The 22,797-nt window shown below is 41.1% G+C and overlaps 1 protein-coding gene and 1 pseudogene across 2 annotated transcripts in view; both read left to right on the top strand.

Moving 5' to 3' along the window:
• Window positions 1-20,784, top strand: part of TSHR (thyroid stimulating hormone receptor) — a 205,722-nt gene extending 184,938 nt beyond the window's left edge. For both annotated transcript variants that reach the window (XM_037832150.1, XM_037832151.1), the window contains 2 exons: window positions 17,373-17,561; window positions 19,106-20,784. In XM_037832150.1, coding sequence (XP_037688078.1) covers window positions 17,373-17,561; window positions 19,106-20,519 — 1,603 coding nt within the window. In that variant the 3' untranslated portion in view covers window positions 20,520-20,784. The remainder of the gene's footprint in view (window positions 1-17,372; window positions 17,562-19,105) is intronic.
• On the top strand, window positions 10,015-11,655 carry LOC119530865 (annotated as a pseudogene).
• Window positions 20,785-22,797: the final 2,013 nt, after the last annotated feature.

Here is a 22,797-nt window from a genome sequence, read left to right as displayed (position 1 = left end):
TATTTATTTTATGGATCAGAAGCATCTCATACTACCAAAGTCACTGATTTAAGATCATAGCAATCAATAATGATAAAGTTGCTTTTTAAAACTATTGAGAAATCATTTTCAGAGTTGTCCCCAACTAGGAGACTGACTCTTTGTGGGAAAGAGATAATGGAATTATTGCAAAGATCCTCAAAAACAGACAAACCTTCGTATTTCTTTAATCAGCTGAAAGTACAACTACTATGTGATGGTTAAATTGGCTAGGTAATGGGATCCAGTTCTTTGGTCAAGCAAGCACTGGCCTGATTGTTACTGTGAGGGTATTTCATGGATTTAAATCTTTGATCCATTGATTGCACCTATGACTGATTACATCTACAATCAACAAAGGAGAGTCCCTTCATCAGTGAGAAAAGACTCATCCACTCAGTTGAAGTCTTTAAAGGAAGAACTGATGATTTCAGCAGTCAGAAAGTAGCATTTCTTTCTCTACTTCAGCCATCCAGCTTCTCCTGGGGAATTCACTGAAAACCCTCATCAGAGCTCCCAACTTGGGACCTCTCTTATAGAATTCGGACTTGCCAATCCCCACAGTCATGTGACCCAGTTCCTATAATAAATCTCATAATGTGTACATGCATATATATCCTGTCAGTTCTGTTTATCTGAAGAACCCTGACTAATACACACTATCATCCTCAAAATCTTTTCACTTAAAAGAAGTCCTCCAACAATCCTTTTTAGGTTCTAATGAATTGGAATAGCTAGAAGTAAATACCTGAAACTATCAAACTACAAACCAGAACCCATGAATCTTGAAGACAATTGTATAATAATGTAGCTTATGAGGGGTGACAATGTGATTGGGAAAGCCATATGGACCACACTCCCCTTTGTCCAGTTTATGGATGGATAAGTAGAAAAATGGGGGAAAGAAAAAAAAAAAGGCACCCAGTGTTCTTTTTTACTTTAATTGTTCTTTTTCACTTTAATTTTTATTCTTATTATTTTGTGTGTGTGGTAATGAAAATGTCAAAAATTCATTTTGGTGATGAACACACAACTATATAATAGTACTGTAAACAATTGAATGTATGCTTTGTATGACTACACAGTATGTGAATATATCTCAATAAAAATGAATTAAAAAAAAAAAAAAAGAAGTCCTCCAAAACACTGGGAACCACTGTGCAGGGCAATGGCCTCAAATAATCATGCATTTTACATTGGGGGATTCAGTCTGATTAAATGCTTTCATATCTGTGCCAGGCCGAAGAGTAAACTAGGATGACTTTTCCTCTCCAAGAATGAATAATTCACAAATCCATGAGCAGTTTCTTTTAACATGGCTTTGCTTAAGTTAACTATTTAATTAAGAGCTTTTGCCTTGATCAAAAGTGATAGAACATAAAGGAATATTTGCTGAGTCTGAATCCTATGGAAAACAAAGCTTATGAAATTTTCTAAACTGTGTAAATTCTGAACAGTTTTATTAACTAATCATCACTATCTAACCTGAAACCCTCAATAGTAATAAATCTTAAGAACAAAAACCAAATAAGAGCAGAACTTTTTCTTTACTGTTTCTACTTTGCAAACTTTAAGTATAAATAAATCTACCATTTAGTGAGTGCTTACTATGTTCTAGACTCCATGCTAAATATTTTTATAAATTATATATGTAAATCATTTTATTTCATCCTTTCAACTCCAAAGGATTCTGACATCATCAACACTATACCTCTCATAATCTTTGGTGATTTTACCCTTTCATGTCTCAGTTATTTGTATGATGAAATAAGAGAAATGAGATTGCACAGGACAGGGTAGATGAAGCAAAACCATGTGTACTCTCCTTGTAGCAAGTTTTACTCATGACTTTAAAATTAACCAGCTGATACTAAAAACAGGCTAACTGATGGGAGAGATAAATCGGCCTAGATTTAAAATTTTCAATGAATAGCCCACAAGCATAAAGCCAAGAAGCTGTTTTTGGTGTGTGCATTAGGCACACAATTCTTTCCAAGTAAATATAGTTGGGTACTAAATTATTTGACTCTTCCGAGAGCTTTACTTCTAGACAGGCTGTAAAAGCATAGTTAAGGGCTTTTACGCTGGTGCACTATCTCTGCCAAGTCATTGAAATCCATTTTGTTAATTCTGTTCTGCCTCAGAGTCTAAAAGAAATTATACATCTTAAAAGAAAGTGAGCTTTTCACTTCTCCCAGGTAGCACTGAGTCCACTCTTTTTGCCACTCTGGTGACGGTCATTTTGTGGGTGTGTTGAAAGTGGAAGTAGAGAGGGAACAGGGTCACAGTTTGAGGAGAAAGAAATGTCTTGTGTCCAGGTTTCAGAGTATGCTATCAGCAGTAAATTGTCAGCTTCCCCTCGTGTTACTGTGTAGTAGAGCACTACCAACCTTACTGGATGGCAGTAGATGGGCAGTTTTTCATTGCAGCATCCATTATGCTGGGATAGTGAACTCCATGAGTTTACATCGGTCACAAAAGCTATATGCTGAAAAGAAATGTCATTGTACAGCCTCAAGAGGGCAGGGAGAGGATAACATAATATTTGCATTACAAAGCAATTTTATTTATACATCAAGACTTTAAGAAAAGATTAATTTGTGATCACCTGACTCTTTAGACATTTTCCTATTATAATAGCAGCCATTTTTTAGCTTCGGCTATGTGCTAAGTACTTTCCAGACTGTATTATCATCTTGAACTTTTTAACCTATCCAGTAGTAGGTGTTATTTTCCCTAGTTTGCAAGTGAGGAAACCAAGGTGCAGAGATATCAGGTGACTCCCTCAAGGTCACCTGGCCATAACTGTCAGTGCTGGAAGGCAAATGCAACACTCACTCACTCAGAAACCGATTCTCTGGCTAGCACACCAGGTCAGCCCTCTTTCATGTACAATTACTCTTGCAGCTGCTTCAATTCTCTAACTTCGCTTAATTGTTTTCTTTCATTTCTGCTCTAAATCTTCCAGGGGCTTATCGAGTTACTCAGAAAAAGCCAAAGTCCTCACAAATAGCCAGCAAGGACCCAAGCTGTTTGTCCCCCACCCACCCTCCATTATCCCTATTTATTTCCTCCTCCATTGTTCTGCTCCACCCACACTGAAGAGCTCACCCCAGGCATGTTCCTACCTTGGCGATTTTGAACTATCTACTCCCTCTACCTGGAGGCTCTTTCTCCAGACACCTCCAGGTGCTTGCTCCTCCTTCACCTCCTTCAAGTTTTTGCTTAAATGTAAATTTCTTATTGAGGTCCTCCCTGAATACCCTGTTTAAATTTGCAAACTGCCCACCCACCCCCTCACCATTCATTCTTCATCCTACTTCCCTGCTTTATTTTTCTCCATGATGCTTATCACCATCTGACATTCTAAACATTTAATTAATTGCTTATTGTCTGTCTCCGTCCTTTAATATATAAATACTGTGAAAGAAGGGATTTTTGTCCATTTTTCCACTGTTGTTACCTCAGTGTCTTGAACAATGCATTGCATATAGCACAAACTCATTAACTATCTGTCAAATGATGAATAATTTAAGTCAAAGCAAGAAGTGGGCAAGAATAGTTTTCTTTTTCTGTTCATCAGTTGTTGGTCTTGGCCTTAAGTTACAGTAAGAACACCTCTCTCCTTATGGGTATACTCTGAAAATGAGCAAACATAGTAGCTAAGTAGCACAGGTGATTAACTTGGAGATTGATGTTTCAAGCCAATCTTCAGGTGAGAAAACTAAAAACATTTCCTTTTACTAGAAGACACTGGCAGACTTGAGGGCTCTTTAATTTGTAAACATGCTAATAATTGGCTCATACCTTAGAGGCATAAATATTTTATATAAAATGAAGTTTATGTAGATGTCCTCCTCCTTATTCATTGCTGCTTTCCGGCCATTAGCCCTTCTTCCTTCCCAAAACTCCTCCTCAACTTTGAATCCTATGCTAGCAGACATTACCACCCAATATCCCATTATCCCTGAGTCCCAAAGTAATTTGGTTTCATTTCTTCACGGTTTGAGCTCCTGGCTCATTGTTACTGATTGTTATTGACCTCTCCAACACTATCTCTCCTAATTTTGGGTGATCTAGGTCCACATAGATCATCTTATCCTGTCCTCTGACTTCCTCTCCTCTGGTAGTCTTGTGCCCCACTCCAACCTTCACATCCATGATCGTATTCTAGACCTGTCATTTCCAATGACTACAAACACTCCATAATCCCAATCTCAAAATCCTACTGTCTTTCCATCTCTTTCCCTGTAACACAAACTGAGTCTTTCAATTCTTTGGTTCCCACCAGGATCTACAATCCATTACTAATGTTTCACTCTCTCACCTCTCCCATGTCCTCATTTTTTCCTTATGCAGTTTAAATTCCAGGGCCCACCATTATAATCACTGACTTGTACACACAGCCAACTAATTACCTTGTTCCTCTCTTTTTCCATCCTTTCCAGGCCAAAACCAACCCTGATTAAATCCAACTCCTCTGGGCCTAGACCCTTACAGCTGAGCATGGCAAGTAGTTTCACTTAAGTCATTCACTCCAGTGGACCCTATGTATTATACAACAATCATGCCCCATTTCCCTATTCACTCTGCCACTCTCATGGGTGCTATGCCATAGCTCCTCCCCTTTCCTCAATTCTCTGATCCTTCTCGCCCATTCTCACACCCAGTTGACCACCTTGATTTCCACTTCATTGTGAATAAAATCAATCAGAAAAGAATTCCACATGCTCCCACCACATCTTCCCATCTTTCTGCATGTGTCCACATCCTCAGTCTCCCCTCCTATATTTTTTTTTGCTTTTTTTCCCAACTTTTTATTTGAAAATAATTTCAATTTTACAGGACAGTTGCAAAAATAATACAAACCTCATGCAGAGAACTCCAACATACCTCCACCTCCCCATCCCCAAATACCCAAATCCACCAAATTTAACATTTTGCCAACTTTTCCATTTCATTCTATCATCTATTTTCAGAACATTTGAGAGCAGATTGCACATATCATACTCCTTGATCACATAATACTTCCATGTATATTTCATCTGAACATTCCCTTCTGTATTTTTAAGTCACTTTTTAAGGCAAGCCCTTCCACTAATTCCTACATCCTATCCCCTCTCAGCAACTCAGGGGCATCACTTTAGCAAGCCTCTCCATTCTGTACTGTATTATCAATGTTTTCCTTTCTACTGAATATTTCCATCAGCATTTAAACATGCTGTCATTTTTCCCATCTTAAAACAATCTTTCTTGAACCTATAGATTAAAAAATACCTAATAGATCAACCAGATGCAATATTTAATTCTATTTGGATCCTGACATAACTGTCTTGCTCCTCTTGAAACACTGATTGAATATTTGATGATCTTAAGGAGTTATTATTTTTAGGTTATTTTATTTTTAAAAAGACTTCTCTTTTTAGGGTTACATACTGAAGTGTTTATTCTTTTAAAATATCCCTTCAACTCCATAACCATTTCCAGCTCCTGCTTGATTTATCTCTGCTCCTTTGCAGCAAGACTTCTCAAAAGAATTGGCTGCATGGTCTTCAACTCCTCTCCCCCATCTCTGTTAAGTTCATTCCAATCAGTTTTTCATCTCCCACCATTCCACTGAAACTGCTCTTTTCAGCATCATCCATGACTGCCAGAGTTATTAAATTAAATGGCCAATTCTTAGTTCTTATCTCAGAAACATTCGACCCAGTTGATGAGTCTGTCCTCCTTGAAATAAATTCGTCCTTTAGTTCCCAAGACATTACTTTGTTTTACTCCACCTCCCTGCCTCCTCCTTCCCAGTCTCCTTTTCTAGTTCTTCCTCTTCATTGGGATCTCTAATTTGGGAGTCCCCAGGGCTTTAGCTTTGGTCTTCTTTCATCACTAACTTCATTCATTTCCTTGGTGATCTCATCTACTCGTATGACTTTAAGTAATGCCTGATACCAAAATAGAAATATCTAGTCCAGACAACTCTCCCATAGTCAGACTTATAAACCACTGCCTGCTTGACATTGCTACCTGCAGTCTAATAGGTATCTCAAACTCAGCATGTCCAAAACGAAACTCCTGATCTTCCCCTCCAAACCTGCCTCACCTTCAGTCTTCCCCATCTCAGGAAATGCCAAGTCCATTCTTATAGACACAGACCTGAAATCTTGGAGCCATTCTGAACTCCTCTCTTTCTCTCATACCCCATATCCAATCCATAAGAAAGACCCACTGGCTCCAATTTTAAAATATATCCAAACTCCAACCATCCTCAGCATCTCCATTGCTACCACTCTGGTCCAAGCCATCATCCTGTCTTCCCAGACTTTTGCTGGTCTCCCTACTTCTGCCCTTTGCTCCCTTTGGTCTATTTTCAAAACAGCAGCCAGACTGATTATTTTAAAATATAAAATAAACCATTCCTCTGAAGAGTTTTGACCTCACTTTGATTAAAAGACAAAGTCATTTCAATGACTACAAGGCTACACATGATCTGTGTCTCCATTACTTGACTTCCTCTCCCCGTCTCTCCCGTCTCACTGGCCTCCTTGCTTCCTCAAACACACCAGGCACACTCCCATCTCAGACCCTTGGCCCAGGCTGTTCTCTCTGCCTGGAATGCTCTTGCCCCAGATATCCACATGGGTCCCTCCTTCTCCTCCTTCAGATCTTTGCTCAACTATCAGTGAGAACTTCTCTGACACCTCCTCCCCATTTCTAATTGTTCCACTTCCAGACTCTTCATTTTCCTCTTCCTTCCTTTACTTTTCTCCATATACTTAGCATCTTCATCTAACACACTATTTATCTTTCTGACTTAAAAAAAAAAATTGCTCCTCTCTCTCCATTAGAATGAAAGCACCAGGAAAACAGGAGTTTTTGCTTCTTTAGTTTATTGGTATATCCTCAGCAACTAGAATGATACCTGAGACATAGTGGGCAATCAGTAAATATTTGTTGACTGAATGAAATAATTTCTTTAAATTCTCATAAACACATTAGTTAAACAAACTCTCTTGAACTTAGAGCTTTTAAGTCTATCTGCTATTTTTTATTCAGTTTTTAAAAAGTAGTTAAATTAGCCTTTAAGTAGTAAATTAATCTTCTTCCTGTCCTTAGCTGCATTGCATCTACCAATTTATGGATATGACTATACATTTTATAATAAAGCAGCTTCTACATATGGATCTTTATAAAAACCCATATTCATTACACAAAAACGAAAAAGAGACTTGCAACTGCTGTTGGAATACCGGCAAGCCAATTAGTGCTTATTTAATTTGGAATTGAATTCATCAAAAGTTCATCTTAAATCACAGTCAGTGATGAAATATCTTTCAAAAAGTAGAAATGGTTCCAATGTTTGGGAATGCTAGAATACATAATTGCTTCTGAGGAGCTATTTGTTCCCTCTGTGACATCAAGTATTAGTTGGCTCTTTTTTTCCTGGCATCGTTAACAGTTGGTAAGATTCTTGCCCTGTGTCTAGCACTGCAGGGCTCACTCTCTCCAAATACAGGTCCTGTTACTCTCATCAAACTTTCACTTGAGATTGTTCCCATGACTGAGGCAATTAGACTGCAAATAGTCTGCCAGGGCTTGGCTCAGCTGCATTTTGTTTTGTGAGTAAATACTTGTTGGAGACAAATTCTCATGGAGTTCAGTGCCCATCACTTGATGAGCTCTCTGAGGACAGTGCCAGAGTCAACAAGAGAGAGGGAGACCTTCAGCTTGTAGGTTCCCACTGGCATGGATGCATTCACAAATGAATTCAGCTCCCTTCATCTCTGATAGCAACTCTCCATATTCTTCTCTCTTGGGAAAAAAAAAATTAACTATATTTTGAAGGTCTTGTTTTAGAAAAGAAGGTACATTATTTAACATCCTGGATTGAAAGTGGCCAAATAAAAGTTTATGGTGAATGGGAGAAGACACAGCTTCAAATAACATGAAATGGCCCCTGCCTTGTTTATTTCTGGGTTTCTTCAGATTGAGGCTCTTTCTCCATCCACTCCAGAGCTGGGAGACTATTTGGTGTGGTTGAGCAATTAACAAGTAGTTGTTCTAAGCTTTAGCACAGTTCTACCTGCTAAATAAAGTAGTGATTAAAAGTTAAAGATGATGCATTGAACCTAGACTTTTCATTTCCTCTTCTTCTTGAGAACCTCCTACAAAGATGGGAAAGGAACTTTTGAAATGCATAAATCCACAAGGACAAAGAGAACAGGTAAGGCACATCCATGCATAGGAGAACCACAGAATTCTGGAAGAGAAATGGTAGAGGAGAAGGAAGGCAAACCTGTCAGAAGCAGCTGCCTTGCCCTGCACACGCCCTGCATGGGATTTAGAGGTGATGGGTGCACTGTGTGGGACTTGGGCTAAACATGGGGTGATTACTTCAAGGTCAATATCTGGAAACCTTAACCTTCTACCCCATTCAGAAGACTAGCAGCCAAATATCTTCCTTCTAAGCTGGAGATTACAGGTCTCTTCTCTGAAGTTGAAAACCTCTAAAACAAAAAAAGACATCCACATTCTGTCATTTTAGGGTCCAAAAACACAATGCCCAGCTTCTTAAGCAATTACTCCAAAGCAAAGCTTTCCAGTGGATAAGCGCCCAATTAGATTTTCAGCATTCACTTTTAAGTGTGGAGATATAATCAAAGCTCACTTGCTAAAAGAAAAATGCATCTAACATGAAAAATTGAAGTCAAGATAACCAAATGTGGGGTGATGAGCCTGAGGGAGTCGAAGACATGGCAGAGAATAGAAAAGAACTTCTAAAATACTAAAATTAGTGTCCTGAGATAAATTTGAGAAGACAGAAGACATTTCATCCCTAAAGTTATAACAATAATGACAATTGTCAAAGAAAAAACTGCACCAGACAATGCTAAACAAGCAAGGATGACTTCATGCATGGGCTGCTATAGCAGGGGAGAGAGAGTAGAACTCAACTCCATAGGAAAAAGGACAGCCAGCTTTTTAAGGGCTGGGAGTAAGCTGGAAGAAAAGCATTGGAATATAGTATAGTAAGGTGGCATTGATCACTGGGATGGGCAAGTGATTGATTTTAAGAGATTGTAATTAGGACTGCTTGGTTTGAGGTAAGTAGGCCACCTGGAGTCTGTAAGGGCCAGAGGGAAATAAGCAACTGCCTAGTTAGGAGCCTCTCAGGTCCCAGGATAGTGTAAGGGCTGGGGTAAGAGGGAGGTAAGGGGCCTGGAATTGGGGAGAACCCTAAAGTTTAGTCAAGCTAAAGGGACGTTAAGGCTGTCTTGGTCACAATGATGGTAATAATAGCTAGTATTTATTGAGAACACACTTCAGCCACTGTTCCACAAACCCAAGATGAGGAAACTGAGGCACAAAATGGCTAAGTGACTGATAGTACGTGGGGAGGCCAGGGTTCAGATCCAGACAGACTGAATTTAATACCTGTGCTCCCAAACGCTATGATGTGGAGCTTCCTCAAATATGCTATAAAAAAAGGGAACAGAGAAGAAGAAAGCACTCTTGGAAATGTATTTATGCATTTGACAAATGTGTAAGGAGGGTCTTCTGTGGGCTAAGCACCAGTCTAGACTTCAAAATAAATAAATAAATAAAGGTAATGAAAAGAACAGGCAAAGTCCCAGCTCTCATCAACCTAAAATTAAAAATTCAGTAGAAAGTTTGGGAGATAAGAGTCAAGGAATTCTGCCAGAAAACGTAATGAAAATAACAAGATAAAATATATGCAAAAACATGGAGATATGCAGGATGGATATCTCCACTTACTAGGAATTCCAGAGAGGAAACAGAAATAGAGAGGAGTGAATTATCAAGGAAACAATACAAGAAAATTTCCTGGAGCTAAAGAGAATAGGTTTCCAGATTGAATGGGCCCTTCCATGGCCAGTGCCCAGGACAGTGAATGGAAAAAGATCCATATCGAGACATACCATGAAATTTCACACCAGGAATAAACAGAAGACCAAAAACTTCTAGAGAGAGCACCTGCACATGTGCGCAGGCGGGAAGACGGCAGCCAGGTTCAAAACGGTGGAACCTCTGGACTACTACAGGAGATTTTTGAAAGAGAACTGCCATCCTGATGGAAGAGAACTTGGTGAATTCAGAACCACCACTGTCAACATAGGTTCAATTAGTACTGCAGATGGTTCTGCTTTAGTGAAGCTGGGAAATACTACAGTAATATGTGGAATTAAAGGGGAATTTGCAGTACCACCAAAACATGCCCCTGATAAAGGATATGTTGTTCCCAATGTGGATCTCCCACCCTGTGTTCTTCGAGATTTCCATCTGGACCTCCTGGGGAAGAGGCCCAAGTGGCTAGCCACTTCATTGCAGATGTCACTGAAAATTCACAGATAATTCAGAAAGAGGACTTATGCATTACTCAAGGAAAGCTTGTGTGGGTTCTATACTGTGATCTCATTTGCCTCGACTATGATGGAAACATTTTGGATGCCTGTACATTTGCTTTGCTAGCTGCTTTAAAAGATGTGTAGTCAGGTTTTACCCTTGGGAAGACGGTTGCTGCAAAGGAGAGGCTAGGCCTCCCTATGGTTGTGCCTAAGAGCCTCCTCCCGAATGCCTCTTTGTTGCTCAGATGTGGCCCTGTCTCTCTAGCTAAGCCAACTTGAAAGGTGAAATCACTGCCCTCCCCCCTAAGTGGGATCAGACACCCAGGGGAGTGAATCTCCCTGGCAACGTGGAATATGACTCCCGGGGAGGAATGTAGACCCGGCATCGTGGGATGGAGAACATCTTCTTGACCAAAAGGGGGATGTGAAAGGAAATGAAATAAGCTTCAGTGGCAGAGAGATTCCAAAAGGAGCCAAGAGGTCACTCTGGTGGGCACTCTTATGCACACTTTAGACAACCCTTTTTAGGTTCTGATGGATACCTGAAACTATCAAACTACAACCCAGAACCCATGAATCTCGAAGACAGCTGTATAAAAATGTAGCTTATGAGGGGTGACAATGGGATTGGGAAAGCCGTAAGGACCACACTCCACTTTGTCTCGTTTATGGATGGATGAGTAGAAAAATAGGGGAAGGAAACAAACAGACAAAGGTACCCAGTGTTCTTTTTTACTTCAATTGCTCTTTTTCACTCTAATTATTATTCTTGTTATTTTTGTGTGTGTGCTAATGAAGGTGTCAGGGATTGATTTAGGTGATGAATGTACAACTATGTAATGGTACTGTAAACAATCGAAAGTACGATTTGTTTTGTATGACTGCGTGATATGTGAATATATCTCAATAAAATGAAGATTAAAAAAAAAAAAAAGTGTAGTTGCCTGAAGTTACTATAAATGAAGAAACTGCCTTAGCAGAAGTTAATTTAAAGAAGAAGAGTCATTTGAATATTACAGTGCATCCAGTCGCAACCTCCTTTGCCATATTTGACACTTTACTCATAGTTGACCCTACTGGTGAGGAGGATCATCTGGCCACTGGAAGCTGAACAGTAGTAATGGATGAAGAGGGCAAGCTGTGTTGTCTTCACAAACCAGGTGGAAGTGGGCTGACAGGAGCTAAGCTTCAGGACTATATGAGCCAAGCAGTCACAAGACAGAGAGAAGTTAAAAAACTGGTGGATGAAGTAATTCAGAGTATGAAACCCAAATAAACCACCACCACATTTTCAAACCAGATTTTTAAAAATTATATTTGTTACATTGTGCACAAACCTTTTATACAAAATAAATATTAAAACTACATTTTTCTCAAAAGAAAATTCTAGAGAATAAAAACACGTGAAACACAAAAGAATAAGAACCTGAATGACATCATACTTATCAAAAACAACAGAGTTCAATTGAGTAATGCCTTTAAAATTCTAAAAAGTGATTTGCAACCTAAAATTCTATATCTAGGTAAAGTATCAATTGAATGTAAAGGTAGGGGGAAAAAGTCACTTTCCAACATGAAAATATGCTGAAAATATCTCTCCCATGCAGTCTTTCCTAACAAATTGCTTGAAAATGTGCTCCAGTGAAACATGGGAGAAAATCAAGACAGAATAAGAGGTTCAGGAAGAGATTCCCACTAGGGAAAGTGGGGATACTCTTAAAAGAAGTTTTAACTTCATTCTGTAGACAATGGGGGAACTGTGAGTTCAAGCTGGGAAGAAATATAATGAGATCCATATTTAAGAAGGAACATTCTGTCCTAAGATTTCTGGGAGATCAGTCAGGAAGTTTTTGCAAACCTCAGGTGAAATGTGACTCAGACCTGAACTAAGGTGATAGCAGTGAGAACCATGAGACTATAAATACATAAACAGCTGAGCTTCAACATCTGATCCCAGTGTCTAGCTCAATTGCATTATAGTGTAAATATTAATTTCATGGATGTGGGAAAATGGCAAGCAAGACTCCACAGCAACTCTGAAGCTTCAAGTCAAGGAAGGTGGTGAACAGAACACAGAAAATAAAAATAAATAGTCTTGGATGGAAGAATCATTCCATTTGGGAAACTTTGAGTGGAGAGGGAGTGCTACATCCATTGGGGGTACAGTTGCTCCTAGCTTCCTTTCTGACAACACTCAGACTGCCTGACTAAAACCACAGCTGTCTGCAAGAGAGGTTAAATCAAGGAAAAGGGGAAAAGGCGATTATTCCCCCACTTGACCCCATAAGTGCAGAAGCAGTATGGGTGGAGTGTCAGGAGAGGACACTTGGCAGGAGCGCGTTAGGAGCAGCATGCTCAGTGTAAACTTAGGGCCGCATCAAGGGACTCATGCCAGTGGGGAGCAAGGCTTCAGGTAGATTCTAATTTTTACTGTAAGTGGCCTTGGGCCCTGAGATATGGTTGGAGAGGTAGGCAGAGGCCAGATCTGCAGGACCTTGAAGGGCACAGTAGGGAGGGTTGATGTTATCTACGATACATTGGGAAGCCACCGCAAGGTCCTAAGTAGGGGAGTGATGTGATCCAATTCACATGTTATGTACTCTGGCTACTGTGCAGGGATGGTTTGGAAGGGCTAGGGTAGGCACAGAGAGCTATTACAACCATAGATGTTTGTGCCAGTTTGAATGTATTATGTCCCCCAAAATGCCATTATCTTTGTGCAGTCTTGTGTGGGAAGATGTATTGGTGTTGATTAGATTGTAATTCTTTGAGTGTTTCCATGGAGATGTGACCCACCAAACTGTAGGTGATAACTCTAATTGGATAGCTTCCATGGAGGTGTGGTCCCACCCATTCAGCATGGGCCTTGATTAGTTTACTGGAGCACTATATAAGCTCTGACAGAAGGAGCGAGCTTGCTACAGCCAAGAGGAACACTTTGAAGACTTCACAGAAGCTGAGAGAGTAATTGCAGATGAGAGATAGTCTGAAGACGGCTGTTGAAAACCGACTTTTGCTTTGGAGAAGCTGAGAGAGGACAAATGCCCCAAGAGCTGAGAGTGACATTTTGAAGAGGGGCTGCAGCCTAGAGAGGAACTTCCTGGGAGAAAGCCATTTTGAAACCAGATCTTGGAGCAGATGCCAGCCACGTGCCTTCCCAGCTAACAGAGGTTTTCCAGACACCATTAACCAACCTCCAGTGAAGGTATCCAATTGTTGATGTGTTACCTTGGACACTTTATGGCCTTAAGACTGTAACTGTGTAACCAAATAAACCCCCTTGTATAAAAGCCAATCCATTTCTGGGGTTTTGCATTCCGGCAGCATTAGTAAACTACAACAATGTTGTTAGCTTGGACGTGAACGTTCTCTCCATGTATTGGAGATGCAAATACATGGATTCAGGATTTGTTTGTATCCACAGGCCTTTTGCCATATTATTTGTTGATGGGGCAGTGGTGGCAAGGAAGCCCCACATGTTAAAGTGACTCTCAGGTTTCTAGTGAGCAACTAAGTGAATAGAAGTGCCAGTTACTTTCATGGGGAAAAATGGGAGAAGATCAGTTTGTAGTGGGGGTATGGGAGATCAATAGTTCAATTATGGAAGGCCCTGGTAAGCTGGAGATGTCAAATAAGCAGTTGAGTAAACAAATTGAAATCTGTACTGGAGCTGTATTTCCCAGGTTCCTTGCTTTGGGCTTGAGATCAAATAAACTCCAAATTGGAGCAAGGAGGGAATTAACCTTCACTGAGCATCTACTATATGTTAAATACCCATTATGTTACAGATGTTTCTGGCATAAGTTTTATGCATATTTTCCAACACCGCCTTTCTCCATGCCTGCCCAAGCACCCTCCCAGCTCAGTCCCACTGAGACCCAACTAGAGATCCCCATGGATTTGTTCTTTGCAGACATTCAAACTAACCATGGAATCAATTCCTCCCTTCACATTTACTAATGTGTCCCTGGAGGGTTGCTGCACCTGGATCTGTGTTCAAAGACTCCAGAGGCCTGAAGATACAGGGCGGCAAAAAGCAACTAGGGCATTAAAAATGAGAACTCTAGACTCAAATTATACAGGCACAGCTCCTCTCTTGATGTGTTCAGTCTCTTTGAACACAACAGGCCCTGTCTCTTTGCCTTAATTCCATTATCTGCCTGCTTCATTAAAAATGCTATGAAAACTGAGATAAGCCTTTGATTCAGCAGGAGAGCTTCTTAACTAATGCAGATTCCTGGGCCCTGCCATCAGAAATTATCAATCAGGCTATCTGGGTTACAGGTGCTCCTGGTACTGGCCCATGGTGGTCCCTGGACCAGAAACTATGATTTGCAAAGTGGCAAGCTGCCAGTTTTCACCAACTATCTGCTTCACTGATATATCCATCCCTTAGACTACTGTGTAAGCTTTAAAATATGGTACCAAATTCTTTGACCTGCCTCCCATCAAGGGATGGGCTCTATGACCCCTGCCTTTGATCTGGGTAGACTTGTTATTGCTGCATTCAATAGAATATGGAGAAAGTGACACTAAGTGACTTCTGAAGTCAGATCAAACAAGGCCATGTAGTTTTTGCCTGGTTCTCTTGGAATATTCGCTCTCTGGATGCTTCCTCCAGGATGTTCCCTCTCAGAACCTGGCTGCCATGACATGAGAAACCCAAGCCACACCAAGAGGCCACACTGACAATCCGAGCTGAGCTCAGCCTTTGAGTCATGTCGACCCTGGCACCCATGCATGGGAACGAACAAGGAGTCTCCAGATAATTCCAGCTCCTAGATAAAAATCGCCCTGCTAGGCCATCATAGTACAGACACAATCCATCCTCCCATGCCCTGTTCAAATTCCTGATCCATAGAAGCTATACTCACAATAAAAAGACTGTTGTTTTGTTTTGGTGTGTTTTATTATGCAGCAATATTAACTGGAATAGTTACTATTTTCTCAAGAAATATCTATTAAAATGCAAACATATTACTTGGAAGGATAAACTCTCAAATGAACACACACAATTGCTGTATCTACAGAGAGGAAAGCAGGAAAAATGACCCAAGAGATGCTCTCTCATTTAGCTCTCATAAAATCATCATTGGATACAGAGACACGTAAGTTGCTTCTAGACAACTGGAAGCAGAAAGACAGATACACCTTGAAGATGGCATGGCTAAAAGAGAAAAAGATTCATCCAAAGGACAGATTGTGGGGATGTGCTGGTTTGAATCTACTACATACCCCACAAAAGTCATGTTCTTTTAATCCAATCTTGTGGGACAGACTTATTGTGGGTGGGTCCTTTTGATTAGATTGTTTCCATGGAGATGTGATCTCGCCCATTCAAGGTGGGTCCTAATTAGTTTACTGGTGTCCTCTCTGGGATGATAAAAGGCAGAGACATTCTGAAGAGAGCTCAAAGATGCTTGGAGAGAAAATTCCCAGCGTCACTTTAGAGAAACCAGAGCCCAGAAGAGAAGGACAGTAGACGTCACCATGTGCCTTCCCATGTGACAGAAGAGCCCCAGGTACCATCAGTCTTTCTTCACTGAAGGTAGCCTCTTGTTGATGCTTTAGTTTGGACATCCTTATGGCCTTAGAACTGTAAATTTCTAACCTAATGAACCCCCTTTAGAAAAGCCAACCTGTTTCTGGTACTTTGCATTCCGGCAGCTTTGGCAAACTGGAACAGAAGGGGGGCAAAACTCAGCTTCATTTACTTTACAATTGTGCTTAAGGCTGACTCTAAATCCCTCACCTCTCTCACTAACTACAAAGTTGTTCATTTATGCCAGTTTCTCAAACGTACTTCCTAACGCTAAAAATCGCCTGGGGATCGTGTAGTAACAAGCGCCAAGGGTAATTCTTACCACCAAGCAAGTTAGGAAAATGCTGAATTATAGAACTCTTTAATTAAATACATAAAAAATAGCAAATGCAGCATCCTTCTGCCACAAGAGCCACACTTCTGCAATGAGATACAGGTGTGTTGTGTTTGTAAAAACAAGTAACAAATTCTTGCAGCCTTGACTCCTGAGAATATAAATCCTAGGTAAATCCAAATTACAGTGATACAGAGGAAGAAGTTGTAAATATTGGAATGAACTTGCTAATCAGACTATACTAATTATAGTAAATAAAAAAGAAAACATAACCACCTTCTATAAGGAATACTAAGTGGATATTTTCATTGCTAAAATATAAAATCTTATTCAACCTATCATCCAGTGCAAATAAAAATGATGGCAGGCCATTTGCAAAGCAAGACATGTAAACTGGAATCACTGGGACTGAGAAAAGAACAGGGAATGTCACACTAAAAACCACAAATTACTTCTACTTTAATAACACTAACATCCATATCATTCCCAGCCTCACCACAGCACACTCACACTGTTTCCAGAAGTTATTTGGATCTCACTTCAGATTTGTAAATATAAGCTTCTTCTCAGTCATAAATTCATTGTGTGACTGGTTATAACCCCCAAGTTCTGCATTATTAATTTTCATGATATTGGTGATAATCCATGTCAGTTGGCATTTTATCAACTCCAAAACCCAAATTCCCATGGGGACTGATAGCAATCCAGGCCCCTTTGAACCTGTTCTGTTTTATTCCTCTTGTCCCTTGAGACTCTTGCATAGTTATATGGTGTAGATTTCCAGAACAAAATTGACGTCTATCTCTGATTCCAAGAATTCACCTGTGTTGTAGTGGACAAAATAAAATATCTGCTGAAATGGTGTTCGTAACAATGGATACTGGGTTCCAAGCAGTAAAAGGAAGTCCCTTCGACATACTAGCCTTAGAAGCCTAATATCGCTCCCTAGGCCAGTGGCTGTCTGTAAAGAACTGGGAGAGCACACTGGCCAGCAGGAAGGGAGATGTCACCTCCCTTAGGCCCATGTCGTCTCAGGCCTGTTTGACTTTCTGGCCAGAGACTAGAAGCCCCTGGCTGCTCGCCGCCTGGCTGACTTGCTCTGTTCTCTCCCTCCCAGGGATGTCTCTTATACTAGCATTACTGCCCTGCCATCCAAAGGCCTGGAGCACCTGAAGGAGCTGATAGCAAGGAACACGTGGACCCTAAAGAAACTCCCACTTTCCTTGAGTTTCCTTCACCTCACTCGGGCTGACCTTTCATACCCAAGCCACTGCTGTGCTTTTAAGAATCAGAAGAAAATCAGAGGGTAAGTGATGGGGGTCTGAAATAAACAACAAAGGCCCTTGGTGGAAGTTGAATTAATTTTTGGCTTGGAGGAAGTAGCCTTGTGGTGTGAATACCAGATGGAGACGAATCAGAGACATTCATTAAAATCAGGAAATCCATGGGGTGCAATGACCCTGCAGCTTGCTCACAGCAAGCCACATGGCTATGATTTCTGGTCTCCAGTTGCAACAAATATTTTGCACTACAGACATGAGGACACCCGTACAAACAACACAAGCACTCCAACACTTGGACTGTCTGATAGCCCCGGCCTTGCCAATGTCATAGCTTACTGGTTACATGTGCATGGGCTTTGGGGTCTCAGCTGGTTTGTACCCCAGCTCTGCCACTTCCTAGCTGTGTTATCCCAGCCTGGTTACTTGACCTCTGAGAATGGAGATTGTAATGCTGTCATTTATAGGTGTTTTGAGTGGATTAAATGAGAAGATGAACAGAAAATATCTATCGCAATGCCTGGAATATTATAAGTGCTCAATAAATATTAACTACAGTATGTATTATTTTTATATCAGGCTGCTTGCACAGGTGCAAAGGAGACGACATTCTTTTTCCCTCCTGCCTTCCCAGGCTCTTGCCTTCACCTACACTTCTACTCTGCATTATCTCCCCCTTTATGTCTCATGTGCTCCCCTGTTCTCCTATTCATTTGTCTCTCGTTCACTCCCTGTCAGCTTCTATATAAGTATGTACTGGTTGACTTTCTGCAGTCATATTTCCAGTGGGAAATACACTGGGATCTAGTTGTGGGGACAGCAGTCAATAGGAAGATTAAACAGCTCTGCCAAGAAGGCCAATGTGGGCATAACACCTGCAGAAAATGAGGCATGGGCAGGGGATGGTGACAGCAGACTCGACACTGACACCACCATAGTGAATGGAGACAGACAAATGAGGAAATACCAGATAGTGCCAGAAAGGCAAGAAGCAGAAGGTTGAGGCAGTTTACTTAAGGAGATCAGGGAAGGCTTCTCTGAGGGAGGGGCATTTGTGTTTAGAGGCTCTCGTGAGTCCCAAAGCCCTGAATAGGAAAAATAATGATAATAACCAACACTTACATGGCACTAACTACGTGCAAGGTATTGTTGTAAGAGCTTCAAAGAGATAAACTCATCTAATCCTTTAACAACCCTACATGAAATAAATACTTTCATTATCCCCTTTTACAAATGAATAAACCAAGGTTTATAGTCCCACCCAAGGTGAAACCACTAGAGAATAGTAGAGCCAGGTTCTAACCTAGGCCGACTGGCTCCAGAGTCCATGCTTTTTTATCACTGCTATTCTGAGTGGTTGCAAATGAGAATTAAGGCCAATGTCACTGGATTGCAGTAGGGGGAGAGGGGAGTAGGAGGAGAGGATGATGGAGAAACAAGCATGGCCAGATCATGTTGAATCTTGTAGACTTAGGTAGACCATAGTAAGGATTTTGCATATTTTTCTAAGTATTTGGGGGACCATTCCTGGGTTTTAAGCAAGTGGTGACTCATTTCCATTCTCTTACAGAATCCTTGAGTCCTTAATGTGCAACGAGAGCAGTATTCGGAGCTTGCGTCGGAGAAAATCTGTGAATGCCTTGAATGGCCCCTTCTACCAGGACTATGAGGAGGTTCCAGGTGACAGCAGTGCTGGGGACAAGGAAAACTCCAAGTTCCAGGATACCCACAGCAACTCTCATTATTACGTCTTCTTTGAAGAGCAAGAGGATGAGATCATTGGTTTTGGTCAGGAGCTCAAAAACCCACAGGAAGACACCCTCCAGGCCTTTGACAGCCATTATGACTACACTGTATGTGGCAGCAGTGAAGACATGGTGTGCACCCCCAAATCGGATGAGTTCAACCCCTGTGAAGACATAATGGGCTACAAGTTCCTGAGAATTGTGGTGTGGTTTGTTAGTCTGCTGGCTCTTCTGGGCAATGTCTTTGTCCTGTTTATCCTCCTCACCAGTCACTACAAATTGACCGTCCCACGCTTTCTCATGTGCAACTTGGCCTTTGCGGACTTCTGCATGGGGATGTATCTGCTCCTTATCGCCTCCGTAGACCTCTATACTCACTCCGAGTACTACAACCACGCCATCGACTGGCAGACGGGCCCTGGGTGCAACACAGCTGGATTTTTCACCGTCTTTGCCAGCGAGTTGTCAGTGTACACACTGACGGTCATTACCCTGGAGCGCTGGTATGCCATCACCTTTGCCATGCGCCTGGACCGGAAGATCCGCCTCAGGCATGCGTATGCCATCATGGTGGGGGGCTGGGTTTGCTGCTTCCTGCTCGCCCTGCTCCCTTTGGTGGGAATAAGTAGTTACGCCAAGGTTAGCATCTGCCTGCCCATGGACACGGAGACTCCTCTTGCTCTGACCTATGTTGTCCTTGTTCTGTTGCTCAACATAGTCGCCTTCATCATTGTCTGCTCCTGTTACGTGAAGATCTACATCACAGTTCGCAATCCCCAGTATAACCCAGGGGACAAAGACACCAAAATTGCCAAGAGGATGGCTGTGTTAATCTTCACCGACTTCATGTGCATGGCCCCAATCTCATTCTATGCTCTTTCGGCCCTTCTGAACAAGCCTCTCATCACCGTTTCCAACTCCAAAATCTTACTGGTCCTCTTCTATCCACTTAACTCCTGTGCCAATCCATTCCTCTATGCTATTTTCACCAAGGCCTTCCAGAGGGATATGTTCATCCTGCTCAGCAAGTTTGGCATCTGTAAACGCCAGGCTCAAGCCTACCGGGACCAGAGAGTCTCTCCTAAGAACAGCACTGGTATTCAGGTCCGAAAGTTTAGCCGGGACATGAGACAAAGTCTCCCCAACATGCAGGATGACTATGAACTGCTTGAAAACTCTCATCTAACCCCAAATAAGCAGGGTCAAATTTCAGAAGGATATAAGCAGACAGTTTTGTAAGCAGCCCTACCTTATTGCAGAGGTGGTAGGAGGACTTACAGAAGGCTGATTTCTTGAATATACATTCCAACCTATGACACACACAATGCACAGCTGACATAACATTTGCACAAGTAACGTTTTATGGGCCAAAGTTTCATCACTGCTTCTAATTATTGCTTCTGAGAAGTGTTGTTACTGCATATCTGAAGCCCCAATGATACCAAAATAATCTATACTCCTGTAAGACTTGCTTGATGACTAAGTCTGGAGATGACGTTGTGTAAGATGCTCAATAAATATCAACCAAGACATACCAACAGTGAACTTCTCATTGTTTATAGCATTTCATACTACAGATTCATTAAATGGCAAATGCTATTGATTTGGTTGTTGACCACAAGAGAAATATAGGCCCCATATTGGCTCAGATAAACTTCATGGTCTCCAGTACAACAACAGAGAGTTTGAACTGGCTTGAAACTGAAAAGCCAAACAACACAACTAGATATCATGCAAGGAATTGCTAATATGAGACATGAAGGAGGGGAAAGGCTTAGTTTTGAGATGTTTGTTTTTTTCACTCTTTGAATCTGTTAATCTTCTCTTCACAAAGATCTACCTGATGTGTCCCAGCTGTTATTTGCTGCCTGGAAAAACAGACAAGGTTTCAGCTGATGTGGCCTAGCAAACTAAAAATTGCTCTTTTCATAGAGTAAAGGACATGAACTCTAGAAAGCATTTCTAGGTAGCAGTAAGCATGAATGATGGGCAAAGAAAACTATATCACCCATTGATTATTTTTTTTCCCTTTTTTTTATCTTCATTTTATGGAGATATATTCACATACCACGCAGTCATACAAAACAAATCGTACATTCGATTGTTCACAGTACCATTACATAGTTGTACATTCATCACCGAAATCACTCCCTGACACCTTCATTAGCACACACACAAAAATAACAAGAATAATAATTAAAGTGAAAAAGAGCAATTGAAGTAAAAAAGAACACTGGGTACCTTTGTCTGTTTGTTTCCTTCCCTTATTTTTCTACTCATCCATCCATAAACTAGACAAAGTGGAGTGTGGTCCTTATGCCTTTCCCAATCCCATTCTCACCCCTCATAAGCTACATTTTTATACAATTGTCTTCGAGATTCATGGGTTCTGGGTTGTGGTTTGATAGTTTCAGGTATCCACCACCAGCTACCCCAATTCTTTAGAACCTAAAAAGTGTTGTCTAAAGTGTGCGTAAGAGTGCCCACCAGAGTGACCTCTCGGCTCTTTTGGAATCTCTCTGCCATTGAAGCTTATTTCATTTCCTTTCACATCCCTCTTTTGGTCAAGAAGATGTTCTCCGTCCCACGATGCCAGGTCTACATTCCTCCCCAGGAGTCACATTCCACGTTGCCAGGGAGATTCACTCCCCTGGTTGTCTGATCCCACGTAGGGGGGAGGGCAGTGATTTCACCTTTCATATTGGCTTAGCTAGAGAGAGGGCCACATCTGAGCAACAAAGAGGGATTCAGGAGGAGGCTCTTAGGCACAGTTATAGGGAGGCCTAGCCTCTCCTTTACAGCAACCATCTTCCCAAGGGTAAAACCTATGGTAGAGGGCTCAACGCATCAAACCACTAGTCCCCTGTGTCTGTGGTCATGTTAGCAACCATCGAGGTGGGGTAGGCCAATACCCCTGCATTCTCCACAGGCTCCTCAAGGGAGCACTACATATGCTTTTCCTTGTTTTGTTTTTTTTTTTAACTTTTTTTTGCTTTTTTAAATCAACTGTATGAAAAAAAAATTAAAAAAAAAACACATACAATAAAAGAACATTTCAAAGAGACCATAACAAGGGAGTAAGAAAAAGACAACTAACCTAAGATAACTGCTTTACTTCCAACCTGTTCTTAGGTTACCCCAAGAAAGTTACCTAATATAGCAACATTTCTGTGAACTTGTTCCTACTATATCCATCAGAAATTAACAGACCATAGTCATTCCTGGGCATCCCCAGAACGTTAAATAGCTTATCTGTTCTTCTTGGATTATTGTTCCCCCTTCCTTAATTGCTCTCTATTGCTAGTTCCCCTACATTCTACGTTATAAACCATTTGTTTTACATTTTTCAAAGTTTACATTAGTGGTAGTATATAATATTTCTCTTTTTGTACCTGGCTTATTTAGCTCAGCATTATGTCTTCAAGGTTCATCCATATTGTCATATGTTTCACAAGATCGTTCCTTGTTACTGCCGCGTAGTATTCCATCGTAAATACATATATACCACATTTTATTT

This window comes from Choloepus didactylus, chromosome 4 (genome assembly GCF_015220235.1).
Source record: "Choloepus didactylus isolate mChoDid1 chromosome 4, mChoDid1.pri, whole genome shotgun sequence".
Lineage (NCBI taxonomy): Eukaryota > Metazoa > Chordata > Mammalia > Pilosa > Megalonychidae > Choloepus > Choloepus didactylus.
Note: the sequence above shows the minus strand (reverse complement) of the source record. Positions and strands in the feature narration are given on the sequence as shown.